A 25,464-nucleotide genomic window follows, 5' to 3' on the forward strand; every position below is an offset into this window, starting at 1 on the left:
ATCGCGGCGGCAGTTGGCTATGAAGAGGTTGAGGGCAGGTAGGAGGCGAGCACGGGGTGTCCAGGTGGATGGGGTGTGTTGGAGGCGTGAGAAGAGGTCGTCAGAGGGTGGGCGGGAATCCTGATTGAAGAAGTAGGCATGGAGGCGAAGGCGGCGGAAGAATTGTTCGATGTCACGCCGTGTGTTGAACTCATTAATCCAAGAGCATAGGGGAATGAAGGTGAGGCCTCTGCTGAGGACTGATCTTTCATCCTCAGAGAGGGGTAGGTCTGGAGTGATGGTGAAAACACGGCAGGGCTGGGAGCTAGGACCTCGTGTGGGGCTGTTTGTTCTGTCTGAGTACAACTCTTAGTTTCCCTGCCCAGTTGCATCAGCTTCTGTTTCCACATTGACAATTGAGGATTTCCAAACTCCTAATCAATTATGTCTGTAATCTGTTCTTTACAGTTTGGTCTACTCCTGCATGCCACCTGAATCTGTCACTTTTTCAGGGCATTATATTTGGACCAGAAATGGGGGCATTAAAATGGTCAGAGCCTAGCATGGCAATGATAGCGTCTGAAATTCCAACACTGAGACAGTGAACTAAATCCTCATGAAAAGAACTCACTTGTATTTTGCAACCTGTCTTTCTGCCAATCCCATAACTGTCATCTCATCACTGACCTCCTACATCAGTTTATTGCCTTTGCTTGAGAACTTGGCCTGAATCTTATTGCTCTTTCGACCTCCTACAAATATGTCTTTAATGTTGATTGCTAAGTTCACACCTACGCATAATGACAAGAGAATTTCTTGGATTCACAGCAGTTAGCTATTTTTGAATAACTTTATTTACAGCTCCCTGCAGTGAGGGCTGTTTAACAAAATTCTCAGCTTTTGCAATATATTACATTGGGGATCCTGTGTTTGCTGACTTCTATCCAATTCTGGTCAAGCAATACTCAGCCTTAAAATTCTCATCTTTGCTTTCAGATTTGTCCATTGCCTTACCCTATCACTATAATTTCTTCTAGCCATACAACCAGCACTCTTTCAATTCTGGCCTCTATCCTATCCCTGATTTTCATCTGCCAAGACTTTAAGTTCTGGAATTACCTCCGTAAACTTTGCAACTGAAATACTTCTCTGTTCTCCTCAAAGATGTGACTAAAGCCTACTTTTTTGATTCAGCATCCATCCTACCATTTCTTTGACTGGCTATATAAAGATAATAATGGCCTTTTCCGCTAACCATAATATTGGAAAAAAACATATTGGCCATTTGGGAACCCCAACCTGATTTTCAGGCAACAGTTAATTAACTGCCTGCCTTTGAGTCTCCTGCAACTTTGAGGGATAAGACAGTGGCTCCAAGAACTGTCAGGCATTTAAATAACCCATCAACTCTTCAGTCCCTGGATCACCTCAGAACTAGAGCAGGAAAATGAACGAGAATCAAGTTAACGAAAACTGTTGACTCTTGCAGCAGCAATAACTGAACAAACTATCTCCTTCCCAGACAGAAATTTATATCTTTTGTCATTTACAGAATCCAAAAAAATTATTAAGATAGCTATTGGACTTCAATATCTTAATGATTTCTGGTTTGCTGTAGGATTGACAGTACATCTGAATGACCATGTCATTTTTGCACAGTCTAAGATGAGTGCTAACTTATTATTTTTCAGTATAGTTGGGGTGCAACTAATATACCGCAAATTGGAATTTCTTCAAAAGTTGTCTGCAAGTTTTTGTTTCAAGCTACAATTAATTTTGTTTTGTTAAGAGTTTTGAAAATAGAATGGCACGGAACTTTGAACAAATGCAAATTACTTTGAAGAAGTTTCAATGTTTTAAATTATTTAAAAATAATTAAGAGTTGTTAGCACAACAAAACTTTTCCACTGATTCCAGCCAATATTATGCACAAGTTTTCAGAATACTGTCATTAAGAATTGCAATTAGAAGAATTGCAGTTTAGGGTGACACAGTGGTTAGCACAGTGGCTTCATAACACCAGGGACCTCAGTTCAATTCTATCCTCAGATCTGTGTGAAGTTTGCGCATTCCCTGTGTGTCTGAACAGATCTGAGGAAGAGTCACTGGACCCAAAATGTTATCTGATTTCTCTGCACAGATGTTGCCAGACCTGCTGAGCTTTTCCAGAAATGTTTGTGTTTGTTTATGTTCTACCAAACCTTTGTTCTTACTCAAATGTAATGATGCTTGTGTTGAAATATGTAATAACTTTACTGCATATTTTTCCCAAAATATCCCATGCCAGATAAAGCACAGCTCAGTTGAAAACTGGTCTTTTGATCCACCTGTTGAAAGGTTCATATTAAAGCAACCTCCGTTTTGCTCTAAGTCCTTTAAAACAATCCCAACTATACAAATATTCTTTCCTTTTAAATACAATTAATGAATTCAAAACTTATAGCATTTTTGTAGTGCTTTTAGCCCACTGATTGAGAATACCCCATCTCTTTAGACCTAATACCCCAAAAGTAGATAGTCAGGAATCATGCATCCAGTCAAGTGAGCAGAATTCAACTAAAGGATGCAGAGATCAAAATGTACTTCTTAATTCCTGAAGAAGGGCTTATGCCCGAAACATCGATTCTCCTGTACCTTGGATGCTGCCTGACCTGCTGCGCTTTTCCAGCAACACATTTTCAACCCACTATAGCACAAGCCAACATTAAGCTGCAGATTTATAGTATCATTGGAGCTGCCATCTTTGCTGAGTTTGAGCAGTTTTAATGATGGAATGTTAAGTTCTCAAATAAATGTATTGAAAATTCATCACAAATACCATTGATCAGGAACCAGATACCTCATACATTTTAACAAGAAAATAGATTATTTGACTTGGGTTCTTCCATCAAACACAATACATCCTTTTTCCGAAGTTTTTAATCAGCAAACCGAAGATAATAGCTTATTGTATGGTGGCTTCTGAAATGACCTAACAAGCCAACCTATTGCAAAATAGATAGAATTAGCTAGATAGTCTCAAATAGGAATGAGACTGGATCGACTATCTGGCACTGACATGGGCACTGGAAAAGATGGTAGTAAAAGGTCCTCCTTACTAACTTTTGGGGGTGAATGTCACAATTGAGAGAGCTGTCTCACAGACTAATCAAGCATCAGCCTGACCTAATCATATTCACAGAATTATTCATTTTTGGGAAATGCATAAGACAAAACTTTGGCTATGTCCGGTCCCACTGGTTACACAGTGGTCGCACAGTCAGGTAGGAAACCTCCCCAAGGTGTCGATCTTGTGAAGCTCCATGCCAAGAGAGGGCTGGGTAGCTCAGTTGGCTGGATGGCTGGTTTGTGAGACAGAATGACGCCAACAATGTGCATTTAATTCCTGCACTAGTGAGATTACCATCAAGGACTCTCCCTCTTGATCTCTTTCCTCCCCTGAGGCATGGTGACCATCAGATTAAACTACTGCCAGTCACCTTTCCCTAATGAGAGAGCAACCCTATAGCCTGGCGAGACTATGGTGACTTTAACTTTATTTCATTGCTCATTGGCACAAACAGTGGGTGATGGAGCTATTTCATTCCACAATTAATGGATCACATTTAAATTCTGCAATGCTGCTGCGTCTAGTTATGAATGATGGCTGACAATTAAGCAACTCACTGGAGGAGGAGGCTCCACAGGATATCACCATCCTCAGTGATGGGGAAAGCAGCACATTGTGGCATAAGAAAACCCTGAAGCATTTGCAGCAGTCTTCAGCCAAAGTGCTGAATGGATGATCATTTCGGCCTCCACCACGGGTCCTCAGCATCACTGATGCCAAACTTCAACCACTACTTCATGATATCAAGTAAATGCTGAAGACTGGATACCGCAAAGGGTATGGGTTCTGACAACATTCTGGAAATAGTACTGAAGACTCCAGAACTCGCCATGTTCTGGAGTCAGTCTATTCTAGTACAACTATGACACTCCCATCTGCTTGATAATATGGAATACTGCCCAAATAGCTCCACAAAATGTGAAAAAAATCCAATATGGCTAATTGTTGTCCCATCTGTCTACCCTCAATCCTCAGTGAAGTAATGGAAGGTGTCATTAACCAAGTTATCAAAATAATTTCCTTTGCAATAACTTGTTAACTGATGCTTAGTTTGAGTTCTGCCAGAGCCAGTCAGTTCCTTAGCGCATTTAACCTGAGTGCAAAAATAGACAAAAGAGCTGAATTCCAGAGGGGAAATGAATGTGATTATCCTTCACTTCACAGCCACGTTTAACAAGGGTGTAGTGTCAAGGAGCCCTGAAAGAAAAAACAGGAGTCGATGAACATTCAGATGGAGCTATTGGATTTTTTGCTATTGAAATGATACCAAGATTGTAGGAGGTCAGTCATCTGAGTTCCATCTCTGCAGTTGATCCCCAATGTAGCTTTCTCAGGCTGACCATGTTCATCTGACCTTCCCTCCTTCGTAAAATTGGTCGCAGGAATATTTACTGATGACTGCACAATGTTCACCATTTGTGACAACTCAGACCTTGGAAGAGTCTGTGTTGAAATGCAGCAGATACAGACATTATCCAGTCTTGGGCTAACAAGTGACAAGTATCATTCACACCAAACAAATGCCAGAGATAACCTATCTCTGATGCTCAATGGCATTAGCATCACTGAATTCACTCATTATCAACATCCTAGGGTTACTATGCCAAGGAAATAAACAGGACTAGCCATAGGCTCTTATGACAGGATACAGCCAGTGCCAAAATTGAGGCACTGTGAGTGGTTCATCTGCTGGTGGAGGAGGCAGAAGTGCGGAAAGGCAATATTGGGAGGGGATTAATTAGTAAGATGAGTAGGCAGGCAGTTCTGCAGCTCGAGACATGATTCCAAGATGGTATGCTGCCTTGCACACACTTGGATCAAGGATGTCACGTAATGGCTGGAGGAAATTTGAAGGGAGATGGTGAAGGTTTGTTAAGGGAAGTTAATTGAATTTGTTTGAATTTTTTTGAAGTAACCAGGGTAATGGATCTGATACATTCGACTTGGACTTCAGCAAAGCTGTTCATGTGATCTCATGGCAGACTGGTCAAGAAAATGAGCCCATGGGATCCAAGACAAAGCAGCATACTGAATCCAAAATTGGCTGAGAAGGGTGATAGTAGAGGAACGTTTGTGTGACTGGAAGTCTGTTCCCAGTGGTGTTCTGCAGAGCTCTATGCTGGGGTCCTTTCTGTTTCTAGTATATATTAGTATTTTTTCAAATGGTGGAATGTGGGCAGCCCTGGCTGGCCAGCATTTCTTGTCTGTCCCAAATTTCCCTTGAGAAAGTGGTAGTGAGCTACCTTCTTGAATCACTGCAATCTGCACATTGTAGGGTGACAAACAATGCCATTAGGGAGGAAATTCCAGGATTTTGACCCAGCAAAAGTGAAGGAATGGCAATATATTTCAAGTCAGGACGGTGAATGGCTTGGAAGGGAACTTGCAGATGGTACTGTTCCCACCTATCTGCTGCCCTTGTCTTTCTAAAGGGAAGTGTTCATCGGTTTGGAAGGTGCTGTTTAAGGTGAATTTCTGTAGTACATATTGAAGATAATAGACACTGCTTTTACTGAATGTCAGTAGTAGAGGGGGTGAATGCTTGTGGATGTGGTGCCAGTCAAGCAGGCTGCTTTGTTCTGGATGATATCAAGCTTCTTGAGTGTTGTTGGAGCACACGTTCAGGCAATTAGGCAGTATTCCATCAGGCTCCTGACTTTATGCCTTGTCGATATTGGGCAGGCTTAGGAGTGTCAGGATGGAGTTACTCGACATAGTATTCCCAGCCTCTGACCTGCTGTTGTAGCCACTGCATTTATCTGGGGACTCCAGTTGAGTTTCTGGTAAATGGTGACTCCAAGGATGTTGAGGAAGGGATTCAGTGATGGTAACACCATTTAATAACTGGCAGTGGTTAGATGGTCATTGCACAAATGTTACATGCCATTTGTCAGCTTGAGTTTGGATATTGTCCAGATCTTGTTGCATTTGAACATGGACTGCATCTGTGTCTGAGGAGTCACGAATGGTGCTGAATATTGTGCAATCATTGGCAAAGATGCCCACTTCTGACTTTATGATGGAGGAAAGGCCATTGATGAAGCAGTTGAAGACAGTTGGGCCTAGTAAACTACCCTGAGGAAATCCTGCAGAGATATCCTAGAGCTGAGATAACTGACCTCCAACAACCACAATAGCTTCCAATGTGCCAGGTATAACTCTAATTAGTAAAGAGTTTGTTCCCTGATGCCCATTGATTCCAGGAGAAAGTGAGGACTGCTGGAGAGTCAATGTTGAAAAGTATGGCCCTGGAAAAGCACAGCAGCCAGGCAGCATCCAAGGAACAGGAGAATTGATGTTTTGGGTGTAAGTTCTTCATCAGGAATGTCTGGGCTAATGCCCAAAACATCAACTCTCCTGCCCTTCGGATGCTGCCTGACCTGCTGTGCTTTTCCTGCACCATGCTTTTCAACCCATTGAATCCAGTTTTGCCAGGGTTCCTTGATGTCACACTCTGTTGAATGTGGCCTTGCTGTCAAGGGCTGTCACTCTCCCCTCCCCTCTGAAATTCAGCTCTTTTGTCCATACTTGAACCAAGGCTGTAATGAGGTCAGGAGCTGAGTGGCCCTGGTGGAGCCCAAACTGGGCATCACTGAGCAGGTTATTGCTGGGCAGGTGCTGCTTGACAGCACTGTTGATGACACCTTCCATCACTTTACTGATGATAGAGAGTACACTGATGGGGCAGTGATTGACTGAGTTGGATTGGTCCTCCTTTTATTTACAGAACCTGCTTGGGTAATTTTCCACATTGTTGCGTAAACGCCAGTGCTGTAACTGTACTGGAAGAGCTTGGCTGGGGAAGCTGCAAAATTTGGAGTACAATTCTTCAAGACTATTGCTGGAATGTTATCAGCGTCCTTAGCCTTTTCACTATCCAATGCCTACAATCTTTTTTTTTTAATCACATGGATTGAATTGAATTGGCTGAAGACTGATCATTGTGCTGCTAGGGATCACTGGAGGAGGCCGAGGTGGATCATCCACTTGGCATTTCTGGCTGAAGATTTCTGTGAATGCTTCAATGTTGTCTTTTGCACTGCTGTTTTGGGCTATTCCATCATTGAGAATGGGGATATTTGTGGTGCCTTTTTCACCACTCAGTTGTTTAATTGTCCACCATCATTCACAATTGGATGTGGCAAGACTGCAGACTGTAGATCTGATCCATTGGTTGTGGGATCACTTAGCTCTGACTGTCACTTGCTTATGCTGTTTGGCATGCAGATTGTCCTGTTGGGTAGCTATGATATGGAGATGCTGGCATTAGATTGGGTGGGCAAGGTCAGAAGTCACACAACACCAGGTTATAGTTCAACATCTATTGGTCTTGCTGGTGACTTCTGGCCCTGTTTGGTAGTTTCACTCCATTAACTCCTCATTTTTAGGTCTGCTTGGTGCTGCTCCTGGCTCGTCCTCCTTTGCTCTCCATTGAACCAGGGTTGATCCCCTGGCAGATTGTGTTCAAGTACTATTCTGCTGGTATTGATGATCCACAGTGCCACATCGATGTCTTGAATTGAATTTGAAATCTATCCCACAACATGTTGGAGGGCATTCTCATTGTGAACCTGGGACTTCATCTCCACAAATACTGTGCCATGGTCACTCTTACTGATGCTGTCATGGTCAGATGGATCTGCAGCCTGCAGATTGATAAGGATGAGGTCAAGTTCATTTTCCCCTCACCACCTGCCATAGATCCAGTCAAGCAGCAATCCTGATTCAAAATATATTGTTGTTCCTTCACTTTCATTGGACCAAAATCTGGGATCTCCCTCCTGAATAACATTGTTGTTCTACCTCAACCAGCTGGACTGAAGTGGTTCAAGAAAGCTGCTTACCACCACTTTCTCATGAACAATAAGAGATGGGCAATAAATGCTGAGCCAGGCAGCAATGGCCTCATCCATTGATATTATTTTATATAAAGAAACACTCCAGTTTGAGTTCTGAATGTACGTTAAACAACAAATAATCAAATAAGAATAGAATGTGTGGAAATAAAATAACATTGAATGAAAAGAAAATAAATGGCAGTGATTAAGTAGAGCTATTTCTTACATTTCTGCCTGTAATGTTCTGTAGCATGGAAAAGACAACAATGCGAATAACATTTCTCTTAATGAAAATTTAGAGAATGGCTGATTCCACACAACTAATGACCTGCTAACCAAATAGTACACTTAGAAATTGCATATTTCAAGCATTATGTTCCTACAGTTTCAATGTCACTCGTAAAGGAAAAGTTAAAGTTGCACTTCTGTTTTGTAACTTAGGACTCCGAATAGTGAGATGAAAAATATTTAAACAAAGAATCTGATAGATGCTTAATGAAATAAACAATACGTGCACCCCATTTTTGTTTGTACCCCTTATTCATTTAGTTAGCCAGGAATGTTAAAAGCACCATGTGGCAACTTTATTGTAATCCAGATTAAATATTTGTTTGGTAACACATCATTTCCACTGTTTTGATGCATGAAAGCCATTTAATTCAAGGTAGGCTGGCACTGGTCATTATTTTAACTTGATATGGGATCCAGTAAACATCGCAAAGCTGGGCCCAAGATGTCACCTATACATTGGATCACATCATTGTTTCTTTATACAAGATTTAATAAAACTGTCTAGTGGCTGCAGAGTCAGCAGTTCTGTACCACAGTACTACACAATATAATGGCAGGGAGCAAAACATGAGCTTTATAAATATATAAAACAAAACACAAAATAGTTAAAATGTGTTTTGGATGTGTAATAAAAAGGCCCATTCATTTAAAGAAAATGGAAAATATTATAACGTTATTGAAATTAGCATTAAGAGATATATTTCTCTTGATGTGCCATTAATATTGGTGGTTATTTCAGAAGCTATTGTTTAGAACAAATTCCATGTGACATCACTAGAGGGCTCTGTGACAATGGTTGAAGGTTGGCTGCTCTCAAAGGTAACAAAAGGTATTTCAGCTCACAAAACACAGTAATTTGATTGGTGGACAGGTATCTGATTATTTACCACTGATATACTGTGCCATAGTAAAAATGTGCAGCTTACAAATTTATTGTAGATTTTCATTTGATTTAAAATGTGAAATGTGGTTAAATGTATGAAATAAAAGGGTGGGAGATGTTAAGTGTGTTCTTGTTTAATAGCAAATTACTCCCAAATTAATCATAAACAATAAAATTAATGTGTTTTATACATTATCCTAATTTTATGCACTAATTCTTTCATCTAGGTCAAATGGGCTGAACAACAAGATATTCATGAAGTGGAAAAAAGAGACAAAGCTCTTTTGCCTGATCTTCCGTTCCTTTCCAAAGAGTATAGTATCAGCTCATTCTTTGAAACACTAGGTAAGTAATAAATACCCAAACTCTTAAATCATATGGGGTAAGAGAATTTGCTGTCATAATAGTCATAATGGATCATTACATGTATGTCTAAAAAACAAAAACACCAAAACAATGCGAAGAAGGAGAGACTTCTCTTTGCCAACGGAGTTTCTTTTTCCAACAGAATTTGTGTTTGTCGAGTTTTGATCTGCAGAGCAATTTATTTTTATTTTGACAGAAAAAAAATTATGTAAGAAGTATAAGTGAAGGAGGAGAGATTGTTTATTTACATACAGAGCTTGTGGTGAAGGCTACACGTGGATGGCTCTGGAGAGAGTGTTTTGATTTGATTTATTGTAGTCACATGTACCTAAATACAGTGAAAAGCTTGGCTTTGCAAGCAGTACAGGTAGATTGTAGCAAAGAAGGACATACAGATCATAGGATGCTTATACTGAGCAAAATATACAAGTTTACAGCTGCACAGGAGGTGCGCAAAGCAAGATCAACATTATTTGAAGTTAGAGAGGTCCATTCAGCAGTCTAGTAATGGCAGTGAAGACGTTATTCTTGAATGTGCTTGAATATGTATTCAAGCTTCTGTCTGATGAAAGTGGTTGGAAGGGAGCATTACCGGGGTGGGAGGGGTCTTTGATGATATTGTCAGCCTTTCCGGAGTAATGAGAAGTGTAAATGGAGTCCATGGATGGGAGGTTGGCTTCCATGATAGTCTGGGCTGGGCACACAACTTTCTGTAGTTTCTTACGGTTGTGGGCAGAGCCATTGCTGTACTAGGCCATTATGCACCCAGACAGTATGCTTTCTGTGTTGCATCTGTAAAAGTTGGTAAGGGTCCTTTATGGACATGCCGAATTTCCTATGCCGCCTGAGGAAGACGAGGCGTTGTTGTGCCTGCTTGACCATCATGTCTATGTGGGAGGTCCAGGACTGATTGTTGGTCATTGTCACTCCTAGGCACTTGATGTTCTTGATTGGTTCCACCTCAGCTCCATTGATATAGGTAGGAGCGCTAATGATCAGTTCTTTTGTTTTGCTGACATCAAGCTAGATGTTGTTATCATTTCGCCAGGACACCAAACATTCCATCTCCTTTCTGTGTAGGCCTTGCCATAAGGTGGGCGGGTGTCTGAATGGTTGGTTTGGGCCTCTAACTAGGTCTGGTACTGCCCCTTGGCGTCTCTGATGGCTTTGTGGAGGTCATATCTGGATTTTCTGTACTGGTCTAGGTCGTCTGAATTGAATACTATATTTAGTAGGCAGTGGATTTCCTGTTTCTGTCAAGGTTTCCAATTGAGGAACACACAAATTGACATCTTGACACACAGTCCTCTATGCACTTGCTAATGAAGCCAATGACAATGTTGGTGTACTCTACTTTGCCTGCTGAATTCTTGACTATCGAATGTTTTTTATTGGCTGGAGATTGAAAGCTGAGTGTTGGATCATTTGAAGAAGAGTCATTTTTTCATTTGTTCAGCTATGTATTTGATTTCAGTTTAATATTCATGTTTTTTTCCTTTTTTTGCATGCTTAATATTAAGGAATGGTAGTTCATTTTTACATATAATGTGTTATTGAGAGCTGCTTCTTCGGCTTGATGTCACTGAGGGCATACAAGAGACACAGAGTGTGATGACTAGTAGATTTAGAGAAGTGATTACACAGCAGGATCAGTCAGATAGATGGGTGACTGTCAAGCAAGGTGAAAAGGTAGTTCAGAAGTCTCCTTTGGCTATTCCTCTCTCAAAGAGATACTCTGTTTTGGGTACTTTTGAAAGAGAGAGTCTTTCAGAGGAAAATAGAACTGGTAGTCAGATCTTCGGCACTAAAAATGAATCTTCTTTTAAATGGGGTTTGTCAAGATTGAAAAGAATCATTGTTACAGGGGACTGTCCTGTACAGGAGCACAGACAGGAGATTCTATGGCAGTAACGTAAATCCTGGAGAGTATATTGCTTTCCTGGTGCCAGGGTTAAGGATGTTTGAGGCATAATTGCCAAAGGGGGCGAGTGAGAAGCCTGAAGTCATTGGACACATTGGTAGGAATGACATAGTTAGGGAAAAGGTTAAAACTTTGCAGAATGAATATAAATGGTTCAGTAGAAGGTTAAAAAACAGAGCATCAAATGTAGTAATCTCTGGTTTGCACCTGGTACCATGTTTTAATGCGAGAAGGAATAAAAGGATAAAGGAAATAAATTGATGGCTGAAGAGATTTCTTGGGACAGAAGAAACTTGTTCAAAGAGGATGGGTTTCATCTGAACTGGAAAGGGACTGATATCCTGGCAGGGAGGAGGGAAGGATGGGGGAAGGTGGGGCGAGGGGGTTGGGGTTACTGGACAGGGGGTGTGGGAGCCTGCAAACCTTTATGGGTGGGGGTAGGGGGGGAGCTTCTAATTAACAGTTAATTAAATAGAAAGACAGGTAAGGATAGTTCTGTATCAGAAAACAGCAAGTTAATTAGAAAACACAGACAAGAGCAAGACAGAGAATGAAGTAACTCTGAAGAAATAAGCTGCACTTATTTCAATGTATGAGGTCTTACAGGTAAGGCTGATGAGCTCAATGCATGTTTGGGAACATGGGACTGGGACGTCATAGGCAATACAAAAACTTTGCTGAGGAAAGGAGAGGACTGGCAGCTCATTGGTCCAGATTTTAGATGCTAAGGAATGAATAGAAAGAGAAGCAGGAGAAGAACAGGAGTGGCATTTTTATTAAGGAAAACGTTACTGCTGTAATTAATCAAGATATTTCTGAGGGTTGGACCGAAGGGTCTGTTTCCATGCTGTACATTTCTATGACTATGATTCGAAGAATTGACTTGGAAAATTAAAAGTTTTAAGTATTAAAGGTTCAGGTTGTGAAGAATTTGTTAAATGTGTTCATGAAAATTTTCCTTACCAATATGTAAATATTCCTACTTGAGAAGGAGCAAATCTTAACCTTCTCTTGGGAAATAAGGCAGGGCAAGTGACTAAAGTATTAGTAGGGAAACAGTTTGGGACTACTGATCATAATATTATTAGTTTGCTATTAAAATAGCAAAAAGGATAAATCGTCCATAAAAGTTAAAGTTCTTAACTGGACTAAGGCAAATGTAAAGGATATGAAATAAGAACTTTCAAAAGTTGATTGGTGTGGATTATTCACAGGTAAAAGGACGACTGACAAGTCGGAGGCCTTCAAAAGTGTGATATCGAGAGTTCAGAGGCATTATGCTCCTGTTAGAGTGAAAGGCTAGGCTGCTAAGACTAGGGAACAATGGATGAATAAAGATATTGAGGTTCTAGTTAAGAATAAAAATGAATCCTATATTAGAGATCGACACCTGGGATCAACTGAATCTCTTGAAGAGTATAAAGAGTGTAAGGCATCCTTAAGAAGGAACTCAGAAAGTCAAAGTGGAAATATGTGATAGCCTTGGCAAATAAGATTAAAGATAATCCAAAATGATTCTAAGGGTACATTAAGTGCAAGAGAGTAACTAGATTGAGTAGAACCCCATAAAAATCAATGAGGTTGTCTTTGTAATGAATCTCAGGAGATGGAAGAGGTATTAAATGAATATTTTGCATCAGTTTTTACTGTTGAGAAAAAAATGGAGGCTAGAGAACTCTGTAAAATAAATATTGTTATTTTGAAAACAGTTCGCATTACAGAAGTAGTAATGATGGAGGTCTTAGAAAACAATAAAGGTCAATAAATCTCCAAGATCTGATCAAGTGTGTCTCAGGGCATTGTGGGAGGCTAGACAAGAAGTTGCGTGGCCCTAGCAGAAATACTTGTATAATCTATAACCATGGGTAAAGTAGTGGAGAACGGGAAGGTGGCTAATCTTGAACCATTGTTTAAGAAAGACTGGAAGGAGAAGCCTGGAAACTATTGACCTGTGAGTCTGACATCAGTGATGGGTAAGTTGTGGAAGGTGTTTCTGAAAGATAGGACTTACATTCATTTGGAGGGGCAAGGATTGATTAGGGATAGTCAGCATGGTTTTGTGCGAGGGAAATCATGTCTCTCAAACTTGATTTGAGATTTTTTTAATGAAGTCACCAAAAAGACTGTAAAGAGCAGAGCAGTAGACATTGTTTACTTGGATTTTAATAAAGTCTTTGACAAGATTCCACATGGTAGACCAATTAGTAAAGTTAGATCACATGGAATTAAGGGTCAGCTTGCTAATTGGATACAAAATTGGCTTGACAGTAGGAGACAAATGGTGGCGGTGGAAGCTTGTTTTTCAGACTGGAGGCTTGTGACCAGCAGTGATCCGCAGGTATTGGATCCACTTTTGTTTGTCATTTATATAAATTATTTGGATGAGAATGAAGGAAGCTTGGTTAGTAATTTGCAGTTGACACCAAAATTGATTGTATAGTGGACAGTGAAGGTGATAATCTAAAAATACAAAGAGATTTTGATCAATTGGGTCAATGGGCTGAGGATTGGTAAATGGACTCAAGATTGGAGTGCTGCTGGAAAAGCACAGCAGGTCAGGCAGCATCCGAGGAACAGGAAAATCGACATTTCGGGCAGAAGCCTTTCATCAGGAATTCCTTCACTGTCCACTATGCAATCAATTTTGGAATTCCTGATGAAGATCTCCAGCATCTGCAGTCCTCACTTTCGCCGAGTGGTAAATGCAGTTTATTTTGGGTAAATGCGAGGTTTTTCATTTTGGTAGTACTTACAAGGAGAGGTCTTATACAATTAATGGTAGAGTCCTGGGTAGTGTTGTAGAATAAAGAGACCAAGGGATTCAGGTACATATTTCTTTGAAATTTGTGTAACAGGTAGATGGTGCTTAGAAAAGCATTTTGCACACTTGCCTTCATTACTCAATACTTTGAATATATTGAGGTTGTACAGGTCATTGGTGAGACCTCCTTGAAGAACTGTATGCAATTCTAATTACCCAATTATAGAAGGATATTATTAAACTGGAGAGAATTCAGAAAAGACTTATCATGATCTCTCCAGGAATGCAGGGTTTCAGGTATAGGTATTTCTTCTATAACGCAATGGTTGCGTTCTTGTGCAACTCTGCATGACAGAAAAATCTGTTATGCAGCGCTTCAAGAGTTGGCAATGTAATTGTGTTACTGCCAACACATTTTAAAAGTTTGCGCTTTCGAAACAGTATCCCCAAATCGTCAATCACGTTACAGCGAATTTGTGTTAACAAAATCCATGTTATAGCAGAACAACATGATTAAAAACAGATTGGGACTTTTTCCACTGGAGCATCGGAGGTTTAGGGGTGGCCTTATAGAGGTTTTATAAAATCATGAGAGAAAAAGATAAAGTGAATGGCAAGTGTCTTTACCTTAGAGTAGGGGAGTTCAAAACTCGGGAACACATTTTTAAGGTGAGAGGAGGAAGATTTTAAAAAGACATTAGGGGCAATATTTCTGTACAGAATGGTTTGTACATGGAATGAACTGCCAGAGAAAGTGGTGGATGCAGGTACACTTGTCACATTTAAAACAAATTTGGACAGGTTGGTGAATAGGAATGGTATGGCGGGATACTGGCCAAGTGTGGGCAGGTGGGACTAGTTTATTATGGAAACATGTCAGCATGGACTAGTTGGACCAAAGAGTATGTTTCTGTGCTATATGACTCTATCTTATATTTTTAAACCTAGTCTCTGTTCCAGTTTTTCAATTGTGCAGTGATTGATCTGGTTCCAGTTTCACATTGTACTTGATGGACTTGCAAATTCTTAGGGGCAGTTGATGTCTGTCCATTTTTACTCAGTGATCATCATCTTGAATGTGTCTTCAGTGAATATCAAGTAATTCCTGGGCTTGTGTCAAAACCTTTGTTCTTCCATTTTCTATAGTGTCTGGAATTGCAAATTGTAACCAGTGCCTTTTCACCAGAATTTTAGAAAGTCAGCTATATTTTTAATCTTTATACATAATATCAGGAGTTCATTCCTTGTGGTTACAGTGTGTTGATTTATACTCTTCGACCTAGTTTGTCTAACTTAATATAAATATATTCTCCTCAGTTAGCCCTATACTCATTGGAATTTACAAAGATGAGAAACAATCTTACTGCAACTTCTAATACCTCGATGGGGCTTAACACAGTAAATGCTGGGATGATGTTTTCTCTCATGGGGGATACCTAGAACTAGAGGGTGCAAATTAACAATGAGGCTTTGGTCATTTAAGATGGGATGAGAAGGAAAGTCTTTTTTTACAGCATTGCTAGCCTATGAATGCTCTTTCACAGAGGTGATTGGAGGCTGGGAAATACATTAATTTAGTATTAAAGAAGTGGAAGTCCTGCACAAGATCATAGAAGCCAAGGGCAACTTTTACACATAGAGGGTGGTGCATGTATAGAATGAGCTAGCAGAGGAAGTGGTGGCGTCTGGTAGAATTACGACATTTAAAAGGTACCTGGTTGAGTATATGAATTGGAAGGGTTTAGAGGGATGTGAGTCAAATGCTGGCAAATGGGACTAGATTAATTTAAGATACCTGGTCAGCACGGACCAGTCGGACCGAAGGGTCTGTTTCCGTGCTGTACAACTCTTTGACTCTATGGATCATTGAATAGATTGATGTCTGAGTTAGACAGATTCTTGATCAACACAGAGTTTAGGGGTGTGGGGGATAGAGAAGAAAATGGAGTTAAAGCCACAAACAGACCAGCCATAATCTTATTCAATGGTGGAACAAGCTTGAAGGCCTAAATGGCCAACTCCTTTCCTTTTGTTCTGATCAATAAACTATTGTCTCATTCAGTAAAATACAACATTTAATTTTTACAACTAATGTACACTTCAGTTAGATTTTGAGCATTGCTGTAAAACTGATGAAAATTCACTTTCTGGATAACTAGTGATCGAGAGAGTGGGGAAAGAGCTACACATGCCTGTGATGTCCTGCATCTTGTTCGGGTCGAGCCTCTTTCCACAGTATACAAGTCAAATAGCACTCTTCCTTGAGGTGGGATCTCCCACAAAGCAATCCAGCTGGTTTCTGGCAAAGCTCATATCGCACATAATGGAAAGTCTCTTGTCAGCCAGGTCTAGAAACCACAGTCACTGAACTGTGATGTGAGTGCCTTAACTAAAGCTCTACTGAATATTCTCGGGATGTACAGCTGATTTTTTTTTTCTGGGACTTATTTGTCTCTTGCAGTATTTTTAATGCTGTGGTTAATCCAGACTCCCCAATGACCTGTCTGTTTTAATGTATTTATTTTGCTCTTCATTTTAAAACAACATCATCCAGTAACTTATAGAAGCATTATCGCCCTCCCTGTTTTATGAAAGATATTGTGAAACATGAAAGGGTTCAGAAAAGACTTACAAGAGTGTTGCCAGGGTTGGGGGTGGGGGGGTTTGAACTAAAGGGACAGGCTGAATAGACTGGGGTATTTTCCCTGGAGCTTCAGAGGCTGAGAGATCACCACATAGAAAGTCACGAGGGGCATAGATAGAATAAATAGCCAAGGTCTTTTTCCCAGGGTCAGGGAGTCCAAAACTAGAGGATATAGGTATAAGGTCAGAGGGGAAAGATTTAAAAGGGACCTAAGGAGTAACTTTTTCATGCATGCATGGAATGAGCTGCCAGAGGAAGTAGTGGAGGTAGGCACAATTCACATTTGAAAGCCATCTGGATGGGTATATGAATAGGAGGGGTTTAGAGGGATATGGGCCAAATGTTGGCAAATGGAACTAGATTAATTTAGGATATCTGGTCAACATGGATGAGTTGGACCAAAACATCTGTTTTGTGCTGTACATTTGTATTTTAATGGAGGCTTTAAAAAACACAGAGAAGACTAACTAATCAATATTTTAACTTGAGAACATGAGAAACAGAAGTAAGAGTACACCATTTCAAACCTCCAAGCTTGTTCCATCTTTTACTAAGGGTCATGGCTGAACTTGTACCTTAACTTCACCTTCTGAAAATATCCACATTTTCCTTCATATTCTCAGCATCCAAAAATCGATCAAACTCTGTTTTGAATTGAGCATTTGGTGAACCTATATTGTAATCCTTCTAAGGCAAATGTAGACATTTCCCACGTTTTCATTTAACAAAAAAATCTGCTTTAGCGATTTTTTTTTTCTTACCAAGTCAAGAACTTCACGCTTCATGTTCCATCTACGTGTACTTGTTATCATGTCCTTGCCTAGTTATCTGTCCCCATCATACCTTACATTCCCACCTAACTTTGTATCATCAGCAAACCTGGATTACGTATACTTGATTCCCTCATCTTGATATAGATTGTAAATAACTGAGTCCAAGTTATTGATCCTTGTGGTAAGCCATTGATTACAGCCTGCCAACTTATATTTTACTGATATTTCTCAGTATGTAAGTCAATCCTCAATTCTTATATAACTAATTCGCTGAACCCTGATATTATACAGCATCCTTTCTTGTGGCAAATTTGGAATTTTTGTTTTTGAAAATCCAAATATGCCACAAATGATGGTTTTTGTCTTGTCTACTCCGCTAGTTACACCCTCAAAAAAACTAACTGGTTTATTAAATACAATTTCTTTCACAGAAATCATATGATTTACTAATTTCCCTGTTATTACATAGTTTAAAAAAGGAATCTGCTGCCCTGTCTAATTTACATAATGCAGCCATGTTTCTGCACTGAAGAGTAAGTGGCCATACTTAGACCCAATGGTTTATTGCAGTTTGCCTCGTTGGTTGCTGCAACATGTCTGTGTTGAAGCAGACTGTAATCTTGCAACAATGCAAACATTTATAATGTTTTTAATAACCTTCAATTTCTCAGAACTGTATTACCTCAACTGGGTACAAGCACTCTGCTGCCATCATGAAGGAGATCAGTTTGATTACAGTATGTAAATTGTCAGATCAGTCCTCTTAAGTATTAGGCTTTGCTGGAAACAAGAAAGAGGCTTTTAGAAATGGTTGCTGATCAATTAAAATGAAATTGGTTTGGATCTCGATGTTTTATTTAAAATAGACCACAGGGTCTCAAAGAACCAGACCAAACTAAAAGAAAATAAACACAATTTATTTTAAAAGAAAGGCATATTGTGCTTTCCGTGAACAAATTGGCAATCAAGATTCCTATTTTGTGACACTTCTCCATTTGTTTGTGTTTTGGGCATCACTGACAAGGCAAGCATTTCTTACCATCTCCTAACTGTTGTTTAAGAGCAGTGAACACATTGCAGATGTATAACTTTACAGCCATAACCATGATGCAAGTCTTCCTTGCTTAAGTATCTACAGTAATTGACCATAGGTTCATGGTCAACATTCTTGGGATTCTAGACTTTGAAAAACTAATTGAATTTAAATTCTACTAGCTGCTGTGGTGTGATTGAACCAGTGCCCCCAAAGCATTGTCCTGGATCTATGGATTACTAGTCCAGTGACGACATCACAGTTCCTCATCTTCAAAATGACACAATTTGTTGTGGTTGTGGAAGATGCTATATAAATTCACATTTGTTTTCTTTGTCAAGTTCCAAAGTAATATTTGTGTGAATATAAAAGAGGGAACAAGAGAGAAGAAAGAAGGACCAGACAAAAATTTACGATAAAAGCAAAGCACTGCAGATGCTGAAAATCTGAAATAAGAAGAAAAAATTCTGGAGGAACTCAACAGATCAGACAGCATCTATGGAGAAAGGAACAGAGTTAATACTTCGAGTCTAATGTGGCTCGTTGTCAGATGTATTAATCAAACATTTGTAGCACTTACATTATCATACTGGATAATTATTAATTTACAGTGATAATTAAACACATGGCATATAAGAAACCTTACCATTGTAAAATTTGAGAGACTTTTTTCTCAATAACCAGCCTACGAAGACCGGTATTCACTGGAAGTAGGTGACCCGTTTTCTTAATCTGAACTGAATGTAAAACTAAACACCAGAAGCTTGATGCAGTCACCTATGGGATGACCTCATCGTATTGTCAATCAGCGTTGTGTATAGACTCAAGACATGTGCACACTATAGCAACAACATCCTTTTAGGTGGCAGAAATTTCCCTTTTCTGATTTATGGTGAAGTAGTAAAAGTATCAGTGTTGCAATGCATAAAACATGACTGAAAATAGGATTATAATATGCTAACATCTGAGTCACTCTCAATACTTTAGGCCCCAAAATAAATTCAATCAGGCTTCAGACACATTTACCTTGGTTTGGATCTTTAAGTAAGAATCTGATTCTCCAGTGGCCAGTTATCCACAGAGTCCTCGCAGAGTCAGCTTTGTCTTCAGAGCTGATAAATGTGTTCCGCTGTGCAGCTTTCAAACTTTTGACTGGGAGCCAACAATTTGGATTTTGATGCAGCTTGCATTCCTCTCATGTAGTGCGAAAGTATTTTGCCAAGTTTAATGATCATGTTTGAAGTCTGTTACCTCATCCCCAAGAATCTACAGCCACGTTTGTTAATGTTTGACAAGAAGAACCAAGAAACATTGTGTCTTTACTGAAGTGTGAAAATCACAGAAGCAGAGCAAGCTGATAAAAGGAAAACAAAATGAGAGAAAGGAACAATGAATAAGAAGACTAAAGCTCTGTAAATGCAAAGAATAACATTTCAATGCAATTAATGTCAGTGGTCAACACACCACTTGAAGAATTGACGGTTTAATTTGACTTTTTGTTTTTTAGAATGGTTTTCTCACCTCTGAGTTGATTTTTAACTTTTATCACCTAGTGTCAATGGAGTAGTAATGGCCTTTGATGGGTTCTGCAGCCTTCCTTCCCAGTTAACCTCATAATGACCTACAGCATCATTTTCAAAGAGGCCCACCACAGGGTGCCTGAAGAGTCCACCTGTATGCAGAAACAGAGCTATTTCAATATTCAAATCAGGGCTTTAAGTATTCAATTGCCATTTTAGTTTTTAATGGTTTGTGCATTGCGCTTACTCCAATGTTTCTGCAGGTCTGGATGTGAAGAGGCACTGCAAGGACAGGTTTGATATTTTTGTGAGATAAGGAGCAGGCATGCTATTTCAGGCACCAAAACATAATCTGGGCTACTGCCATTTTCCACCCACCACCACTTGCTGATTCTTTTCTGTGAGCCAGAATGGCTCAGTATTGGTAAATTCAATCTGGAAAACTGCATTGTGATGTTCAGTTGGTGTACCACAGCTGGTCAGCCTAATGTTGAAAAGTTGACCAACCCGAACCAGATAAATTAAGTAGATAATCCAGTTGGTGGTCTTGGAAAATGGTTAGTATGATGGGAATAGTTATATGTAGCAAACATACAAGAAAAATACATAAACACCATATGCAATGATGTACTAGTTTTGCGAATGGAATGGAACAAACCAACAACTATACATGCTGCAGAAATTGTTAGGGAGTACTAAGTAATACTTTTTCTGGTAAGTGCCTGATCGAGAATTGATAACAGAAGGAGATTTCCATTCAACATATAAGAAGCAAAATCATTGCATGCTTTTCAAATTTCTTAATTGTTTTAGAAATACTACATAGTAGAAGTTTCGACAAACACATTTAATATGTCTCTAACATAGCAATGAGAGGAATTTTGTTCCTTGTAATTTAGATCTCAGAATCATAGAATCATACAGCATGGAAACCTTTCGGCCAAACTTGTTCAAGGAAACTGAACTAGTCCAATTTGCCTGTTTTTGGCCCATATCCCTCTAAACATTTCCAATCCATATCCACTCCAAATGTCTTTTCAATGTTGTAGTTGTACTCGCCACTACCACTTCGTCTGGCAGCTCATTGCATAGAAGCATCACCCGCTGTGTGAAAAACGTTGCCCTTCAGGTCCCTTTGAAATCTTTCCTCTCTCACCTTAAACCTATGCCCTCTAGTTTTGGACTCCCCTACCCTGGGGAAAAGACCTTTGCTATTCATCTTGGTGTTATAAACCTCTACATACTCACCCCTCAGCCTCCAACACACCAGCAAAAAAAAACCAGCCTCTCCTTATAACTCAAACCCTCCTTGTAAAACTTTTTTATACCCTTTCCACTTTAATAACATCTTTTCTATAGCAGAGTGACCAGAACTGTACACAGTACTCCAATTGTACATCTTCAAGAGAAAATGGTTTTGAACATTTCGTGTTTGTCCTGAAAATGCTCATTCCATATTCAGAACAGAGTAGAACGTGTCCGTAGGTTGTGATTTGATAATTTAGTTGTGGAACATGCTAATTCCTCCTACCCACTACAACCCTCTGCTTCTGCATGCACCTTCTGCAGGTGAATGTACTTGCAGGGTATTGAGTAGTTGAATGCTTTACAAGCTTTCCAGCATATTTTCATTTGAGAGATGACATTCTCATTTCTGTGTAATGACTTAGTGTATATATATATGTTACAATTTGAGTTTCCCAGAACACCGCCTTCACACTGACAGCAGTGAGAGTCTCATGGATCCAAACCTCCTGTGCACCAAAAACCCTTAACTTTAGGCAAGGGGTAAATGGATTAACATGACACTTGATTAACAATTACCCTTTGACTGAAAGTTTTCACATTGGAATAATAGGCTGTCCACTGTGCATTTTGATCAGCCAGAAACTGAGGGCGGCACGGTGGCACAGTGGTTAGCACTGCTGCCTCACAGCGCCAGAGACCCGGGCTGTGTGGAGTTTGCACGTTCTCCCCGTGTCTGTGTGGGTTTCCTCCAGGTGCTCCGGTTTCTTCTCACAGTCCAAAGATGTGCAGGTCAGGTGAATTGGCCATGCTAAATTGCCCGTCGTGTTAGGTAAGGGGTAAATGTAGGGGTATGGTTGGGTTGCGCTTCGGCAGGGCGGTGTAGACTTGTTGGGCCGAAGGGCCTGTTTCCACACTGTAAGTAATCTAATCTAAACCCCGACTAGGCATAAATCGAGGAAGTGTGTCCTAGCTCAGTACCACATTCTCTTTTCCTTCACTCCCTACTTCTGCTCTCCCACAACTCCTTACTCAGTCCCTTGTCTTTTCTTTCTCTTTCTCTCTCCCTGTATTTACCTCCACTGTGTCGAGGAATCCCATTACTTTCTAATCCATATAAACTGAATAGTGGACTTGGTCTTAGCTGTTCATGTGCAATGCAATTAAATTACTGATTCCTCTGCAACACCATGATGAGTCAGAGGAAGTGCTGTTTTACAGCATGCTGTGTTCCTATGACAGTATCCCTCCCTTGACATGGAAATGAGGGTTCATCATGATTTAAATTCCAACTTTTCTATGTTAGAGAGCAAAATTAAAATAATTTCTGTTAAATCCTTTACAAAAGGGATTCTGATTCTCTAAGAAGTGCAAAGGAGTATGATGATTATAACAAATAGGACAAGCAGGGTTGAACCATGTTTAAAACACATCTTTAACAGTACCTCTTTGAAAATTATTTAGAATGCTTCTTGTAATAACACAAGGAATGCTCATCCCTTTCATCTCTTTGAAGCACCTTGGGTTTTTGTTTTCTCTGTTGTTATAATTATATTGTATAATCAAGGTTTCGGTAAGTTCTCAATATTATATCACAAGAGTGAGAGATTAGTGACTTCTTTCTTTCTCCACTGGCTTATAATGTGTCAGAAAGATGTTTTATAACATCTATTCTGGGAAATAAATGATGTCAATAGCAATAATTCAAAAGAAGAACTTTAGCCAAGATCATCAACAATGTTCATTTATCCATTTCACATTTCATTAATTTGTTAGGCTCCTTATCCACTGGATGGTTTATTTCTACTACATTTATGTAAGAGAGCATGTGATGTAAATAATAAACTGGTCTACAGTAGAATCATAGAGTTTTACAGCATGGAAGTAGGTTCTTTGGTCCAACTCATCCATGCTGACCAGCTATGCTAAATTAATCTAGTCCCATTTGCCAATACTTGACCGATATTCCTCTAAATCTTCCCGATTCTTCCTGATGCCTTTTATAGAGTTATAGAATGGTACAATAACAAGCAATTCTTGGTTGATGCTGGGCTTAATGCCAAAAATACCCAAGTAGTAGGCAAGTTAAGGTGAATTTCAGTTGAGGAAAGCTCCTGTATAAGCACATGGTTGTGGGATAATCCATATTCATATTACATTGAGCTCCATCAATTATGTGATGTCACACACAGTCTGTGGATGGAGGCAAAGTGTTCTACACAAGTCTTTGCAGGTTCCAGATGTATTCTGTACAGCTCCTGAGGGTCCGAGTGATTATTCCTAATGAGTAATTTAGTTATACTTAGTGCTGTGATGCAATAAACAAAATTATTTTTAAACAAAAAAAATGCCTCTTCTGTAAAACTAAAACCTGTCTAGTAGTAGATCCTCTGCCAATAGTTATTAGTCAGGCCCTAGACATAGAATGGACAAGGGAGAATTGGTGACAGGAGATTACTTCAACTAACTCTTGCTCTTAACCACACACTGGCAGAGATGGAAGATGCCACGAACTATTATTCTGGTAGTCAGCACTATGCATTTATTGCATAATTTCTGCATCAATGTACATCATAGATAGAGAACAAGAGGAAATAATGTACTTCTTTCGATTGTATTTTTAAAACCTGAAATGGCATATCATTTGAATTAAGTGTTTCATTCGTAGAAGCTGCTGGTTTAATGAGAGCATGAAATGCAACGGTGATGGTTTACAAAAATCAATGTTATTGCAAATGTTTTCATTCCTTCAAAATTATTTCTCAGTTTTTAGTTTGGCTGATGCTAACACACAGATTTCTGAATAACAATGTTTAAATGCCACATTGATTGGAGTACACTGCAACGAGGGAAGTGACTTTTAGTTGAGATTTCAAACCAAAGCCCTATATGTCTGTTCAGGTGGATGTAATAGATGTTGCACCATTCAAAACCAATATTTATTCCTCAAACACACCATCATTTTTCTCATTTGGTGTTTGCGGATGCTTGCTGAGTACAAGTAGTTGCCAATGTTTGCACACAGTAGAACAGTGACTGCATTTGAAAAGAAATCCATTGGCTGAGAAGCACACTCAGATCTGAAAGCAGTGGTTATAAGGGCATTTTTTTCTTCTTTCTCTCCTATCTCAGATCCTGCTGTGCTACACTCTGACCCTTGCTGAGTAGGTGGTTGGATAAACAGGGCTCCCAACCAAGGAGAAACTGGCTATAGGGTTTTATACAATGCAGCTTCGGGTGACTCTTCAACTAACTTGTTCTTTTTACCTATGATATAGGACATGGAGTCTTTAATCTGCCCTAAAATAACATAAGGGAAAGTGTTAATATGCCTCCTGGGAATCACATGGGTGCACCCACTGTTATTGAGTTGGATTAAACCCTCCGTAAGCAGCACTATGATTAACTATTTTAACATGCTTTTTCACTTCTCTGCTGTAATGAGCAGAGAGCCAAAGCCAGTAATGGACAATTATAAATTTCACTCCAAGCTTGACAGCAACACACACCTGAAATTGCCAATTGTTTTTCAGTAGGAAGAGCACTTTTAAAGGTAATTAAATATATTATGTAAGCAGATTCTCTCTGCTTTCTTGTTTCAGTTGTGGGCTGATTAGGTTGAAGAATCTGCAGGTGATGTGCCAAGACTCCTGCTACCAAAATTCTGCTACATTTGGCAGTGTAGTCTTCAGACATCCAGTCCACCAACAGAGACATGTTTTCTGCTTAAATCCAGCCACAATGCCACCAACCTCCCAAACCTCCCCCATCCCAACTACCACCCATCATTAATCCCACTCCACAGCTAAATGTCTCAGCACTGTCCTGGTTTCTCTTTTCAGAATCTTCTAGCTATGATACTAAAGCAGTGGAGGTGAAATACTGAATTGAGAAAGAATATTTCCCTTCATTGGTTTTGGGCTGTAAACATTATACAAGACTACTTAACGAAAAGTAACTCAATGATTAATTTCATTAATTCAAGCTCAGCAAATAAATATGGATATACTACATTATATATGTTATTTTCAGCAACCAGTTATTGTTAGATATATAATGGAGGAGTTATGCATATCATTATATTATTTCCTATTGTCAACT

At 39.5% G+C, this 25,464-nt stretch overlaps 1 protein-coding gene across 1 annotated transcript in view; it reads left to right on the forward strand.

Moving 5' to 3' along the window:
- Positions 1 to 25,464, forward strand: part of LOC122550661 (PC3-like endoprotease variant B) — an 869,748-nt gene that overhangs the window by 350,436 nt on the left and 493,848 nt on the right. The window contains exon 4 of the mRNA XM_043691743.1: positions 9,328 to 9,445. Within this exon, the coding sequence (XP_043547678.1) occupies positions 9,328 to 9,445 (118 nt within the window). The remainder of the gene's footprint in view (positions 1 to 9,327; positions 9,446 to 25,464) is intronic.

The sequence above is a fragment of the Chiloscyllium plagiosum genome, chromosome 6, assembly GCF_004010195.1.
Source record: "Chiloscyllium plagiosum isolate BGI_BamShark_2017 chromosome 6, ASM401019v2, whole genome shotgun sequence".
NCBI lineage: Eukaryota > Metazoa > Chordata > Chondrichthyes > Orectolobiformes > Hemiscylliidae > Chiloscyllium > Chiloscyllium plagiosum.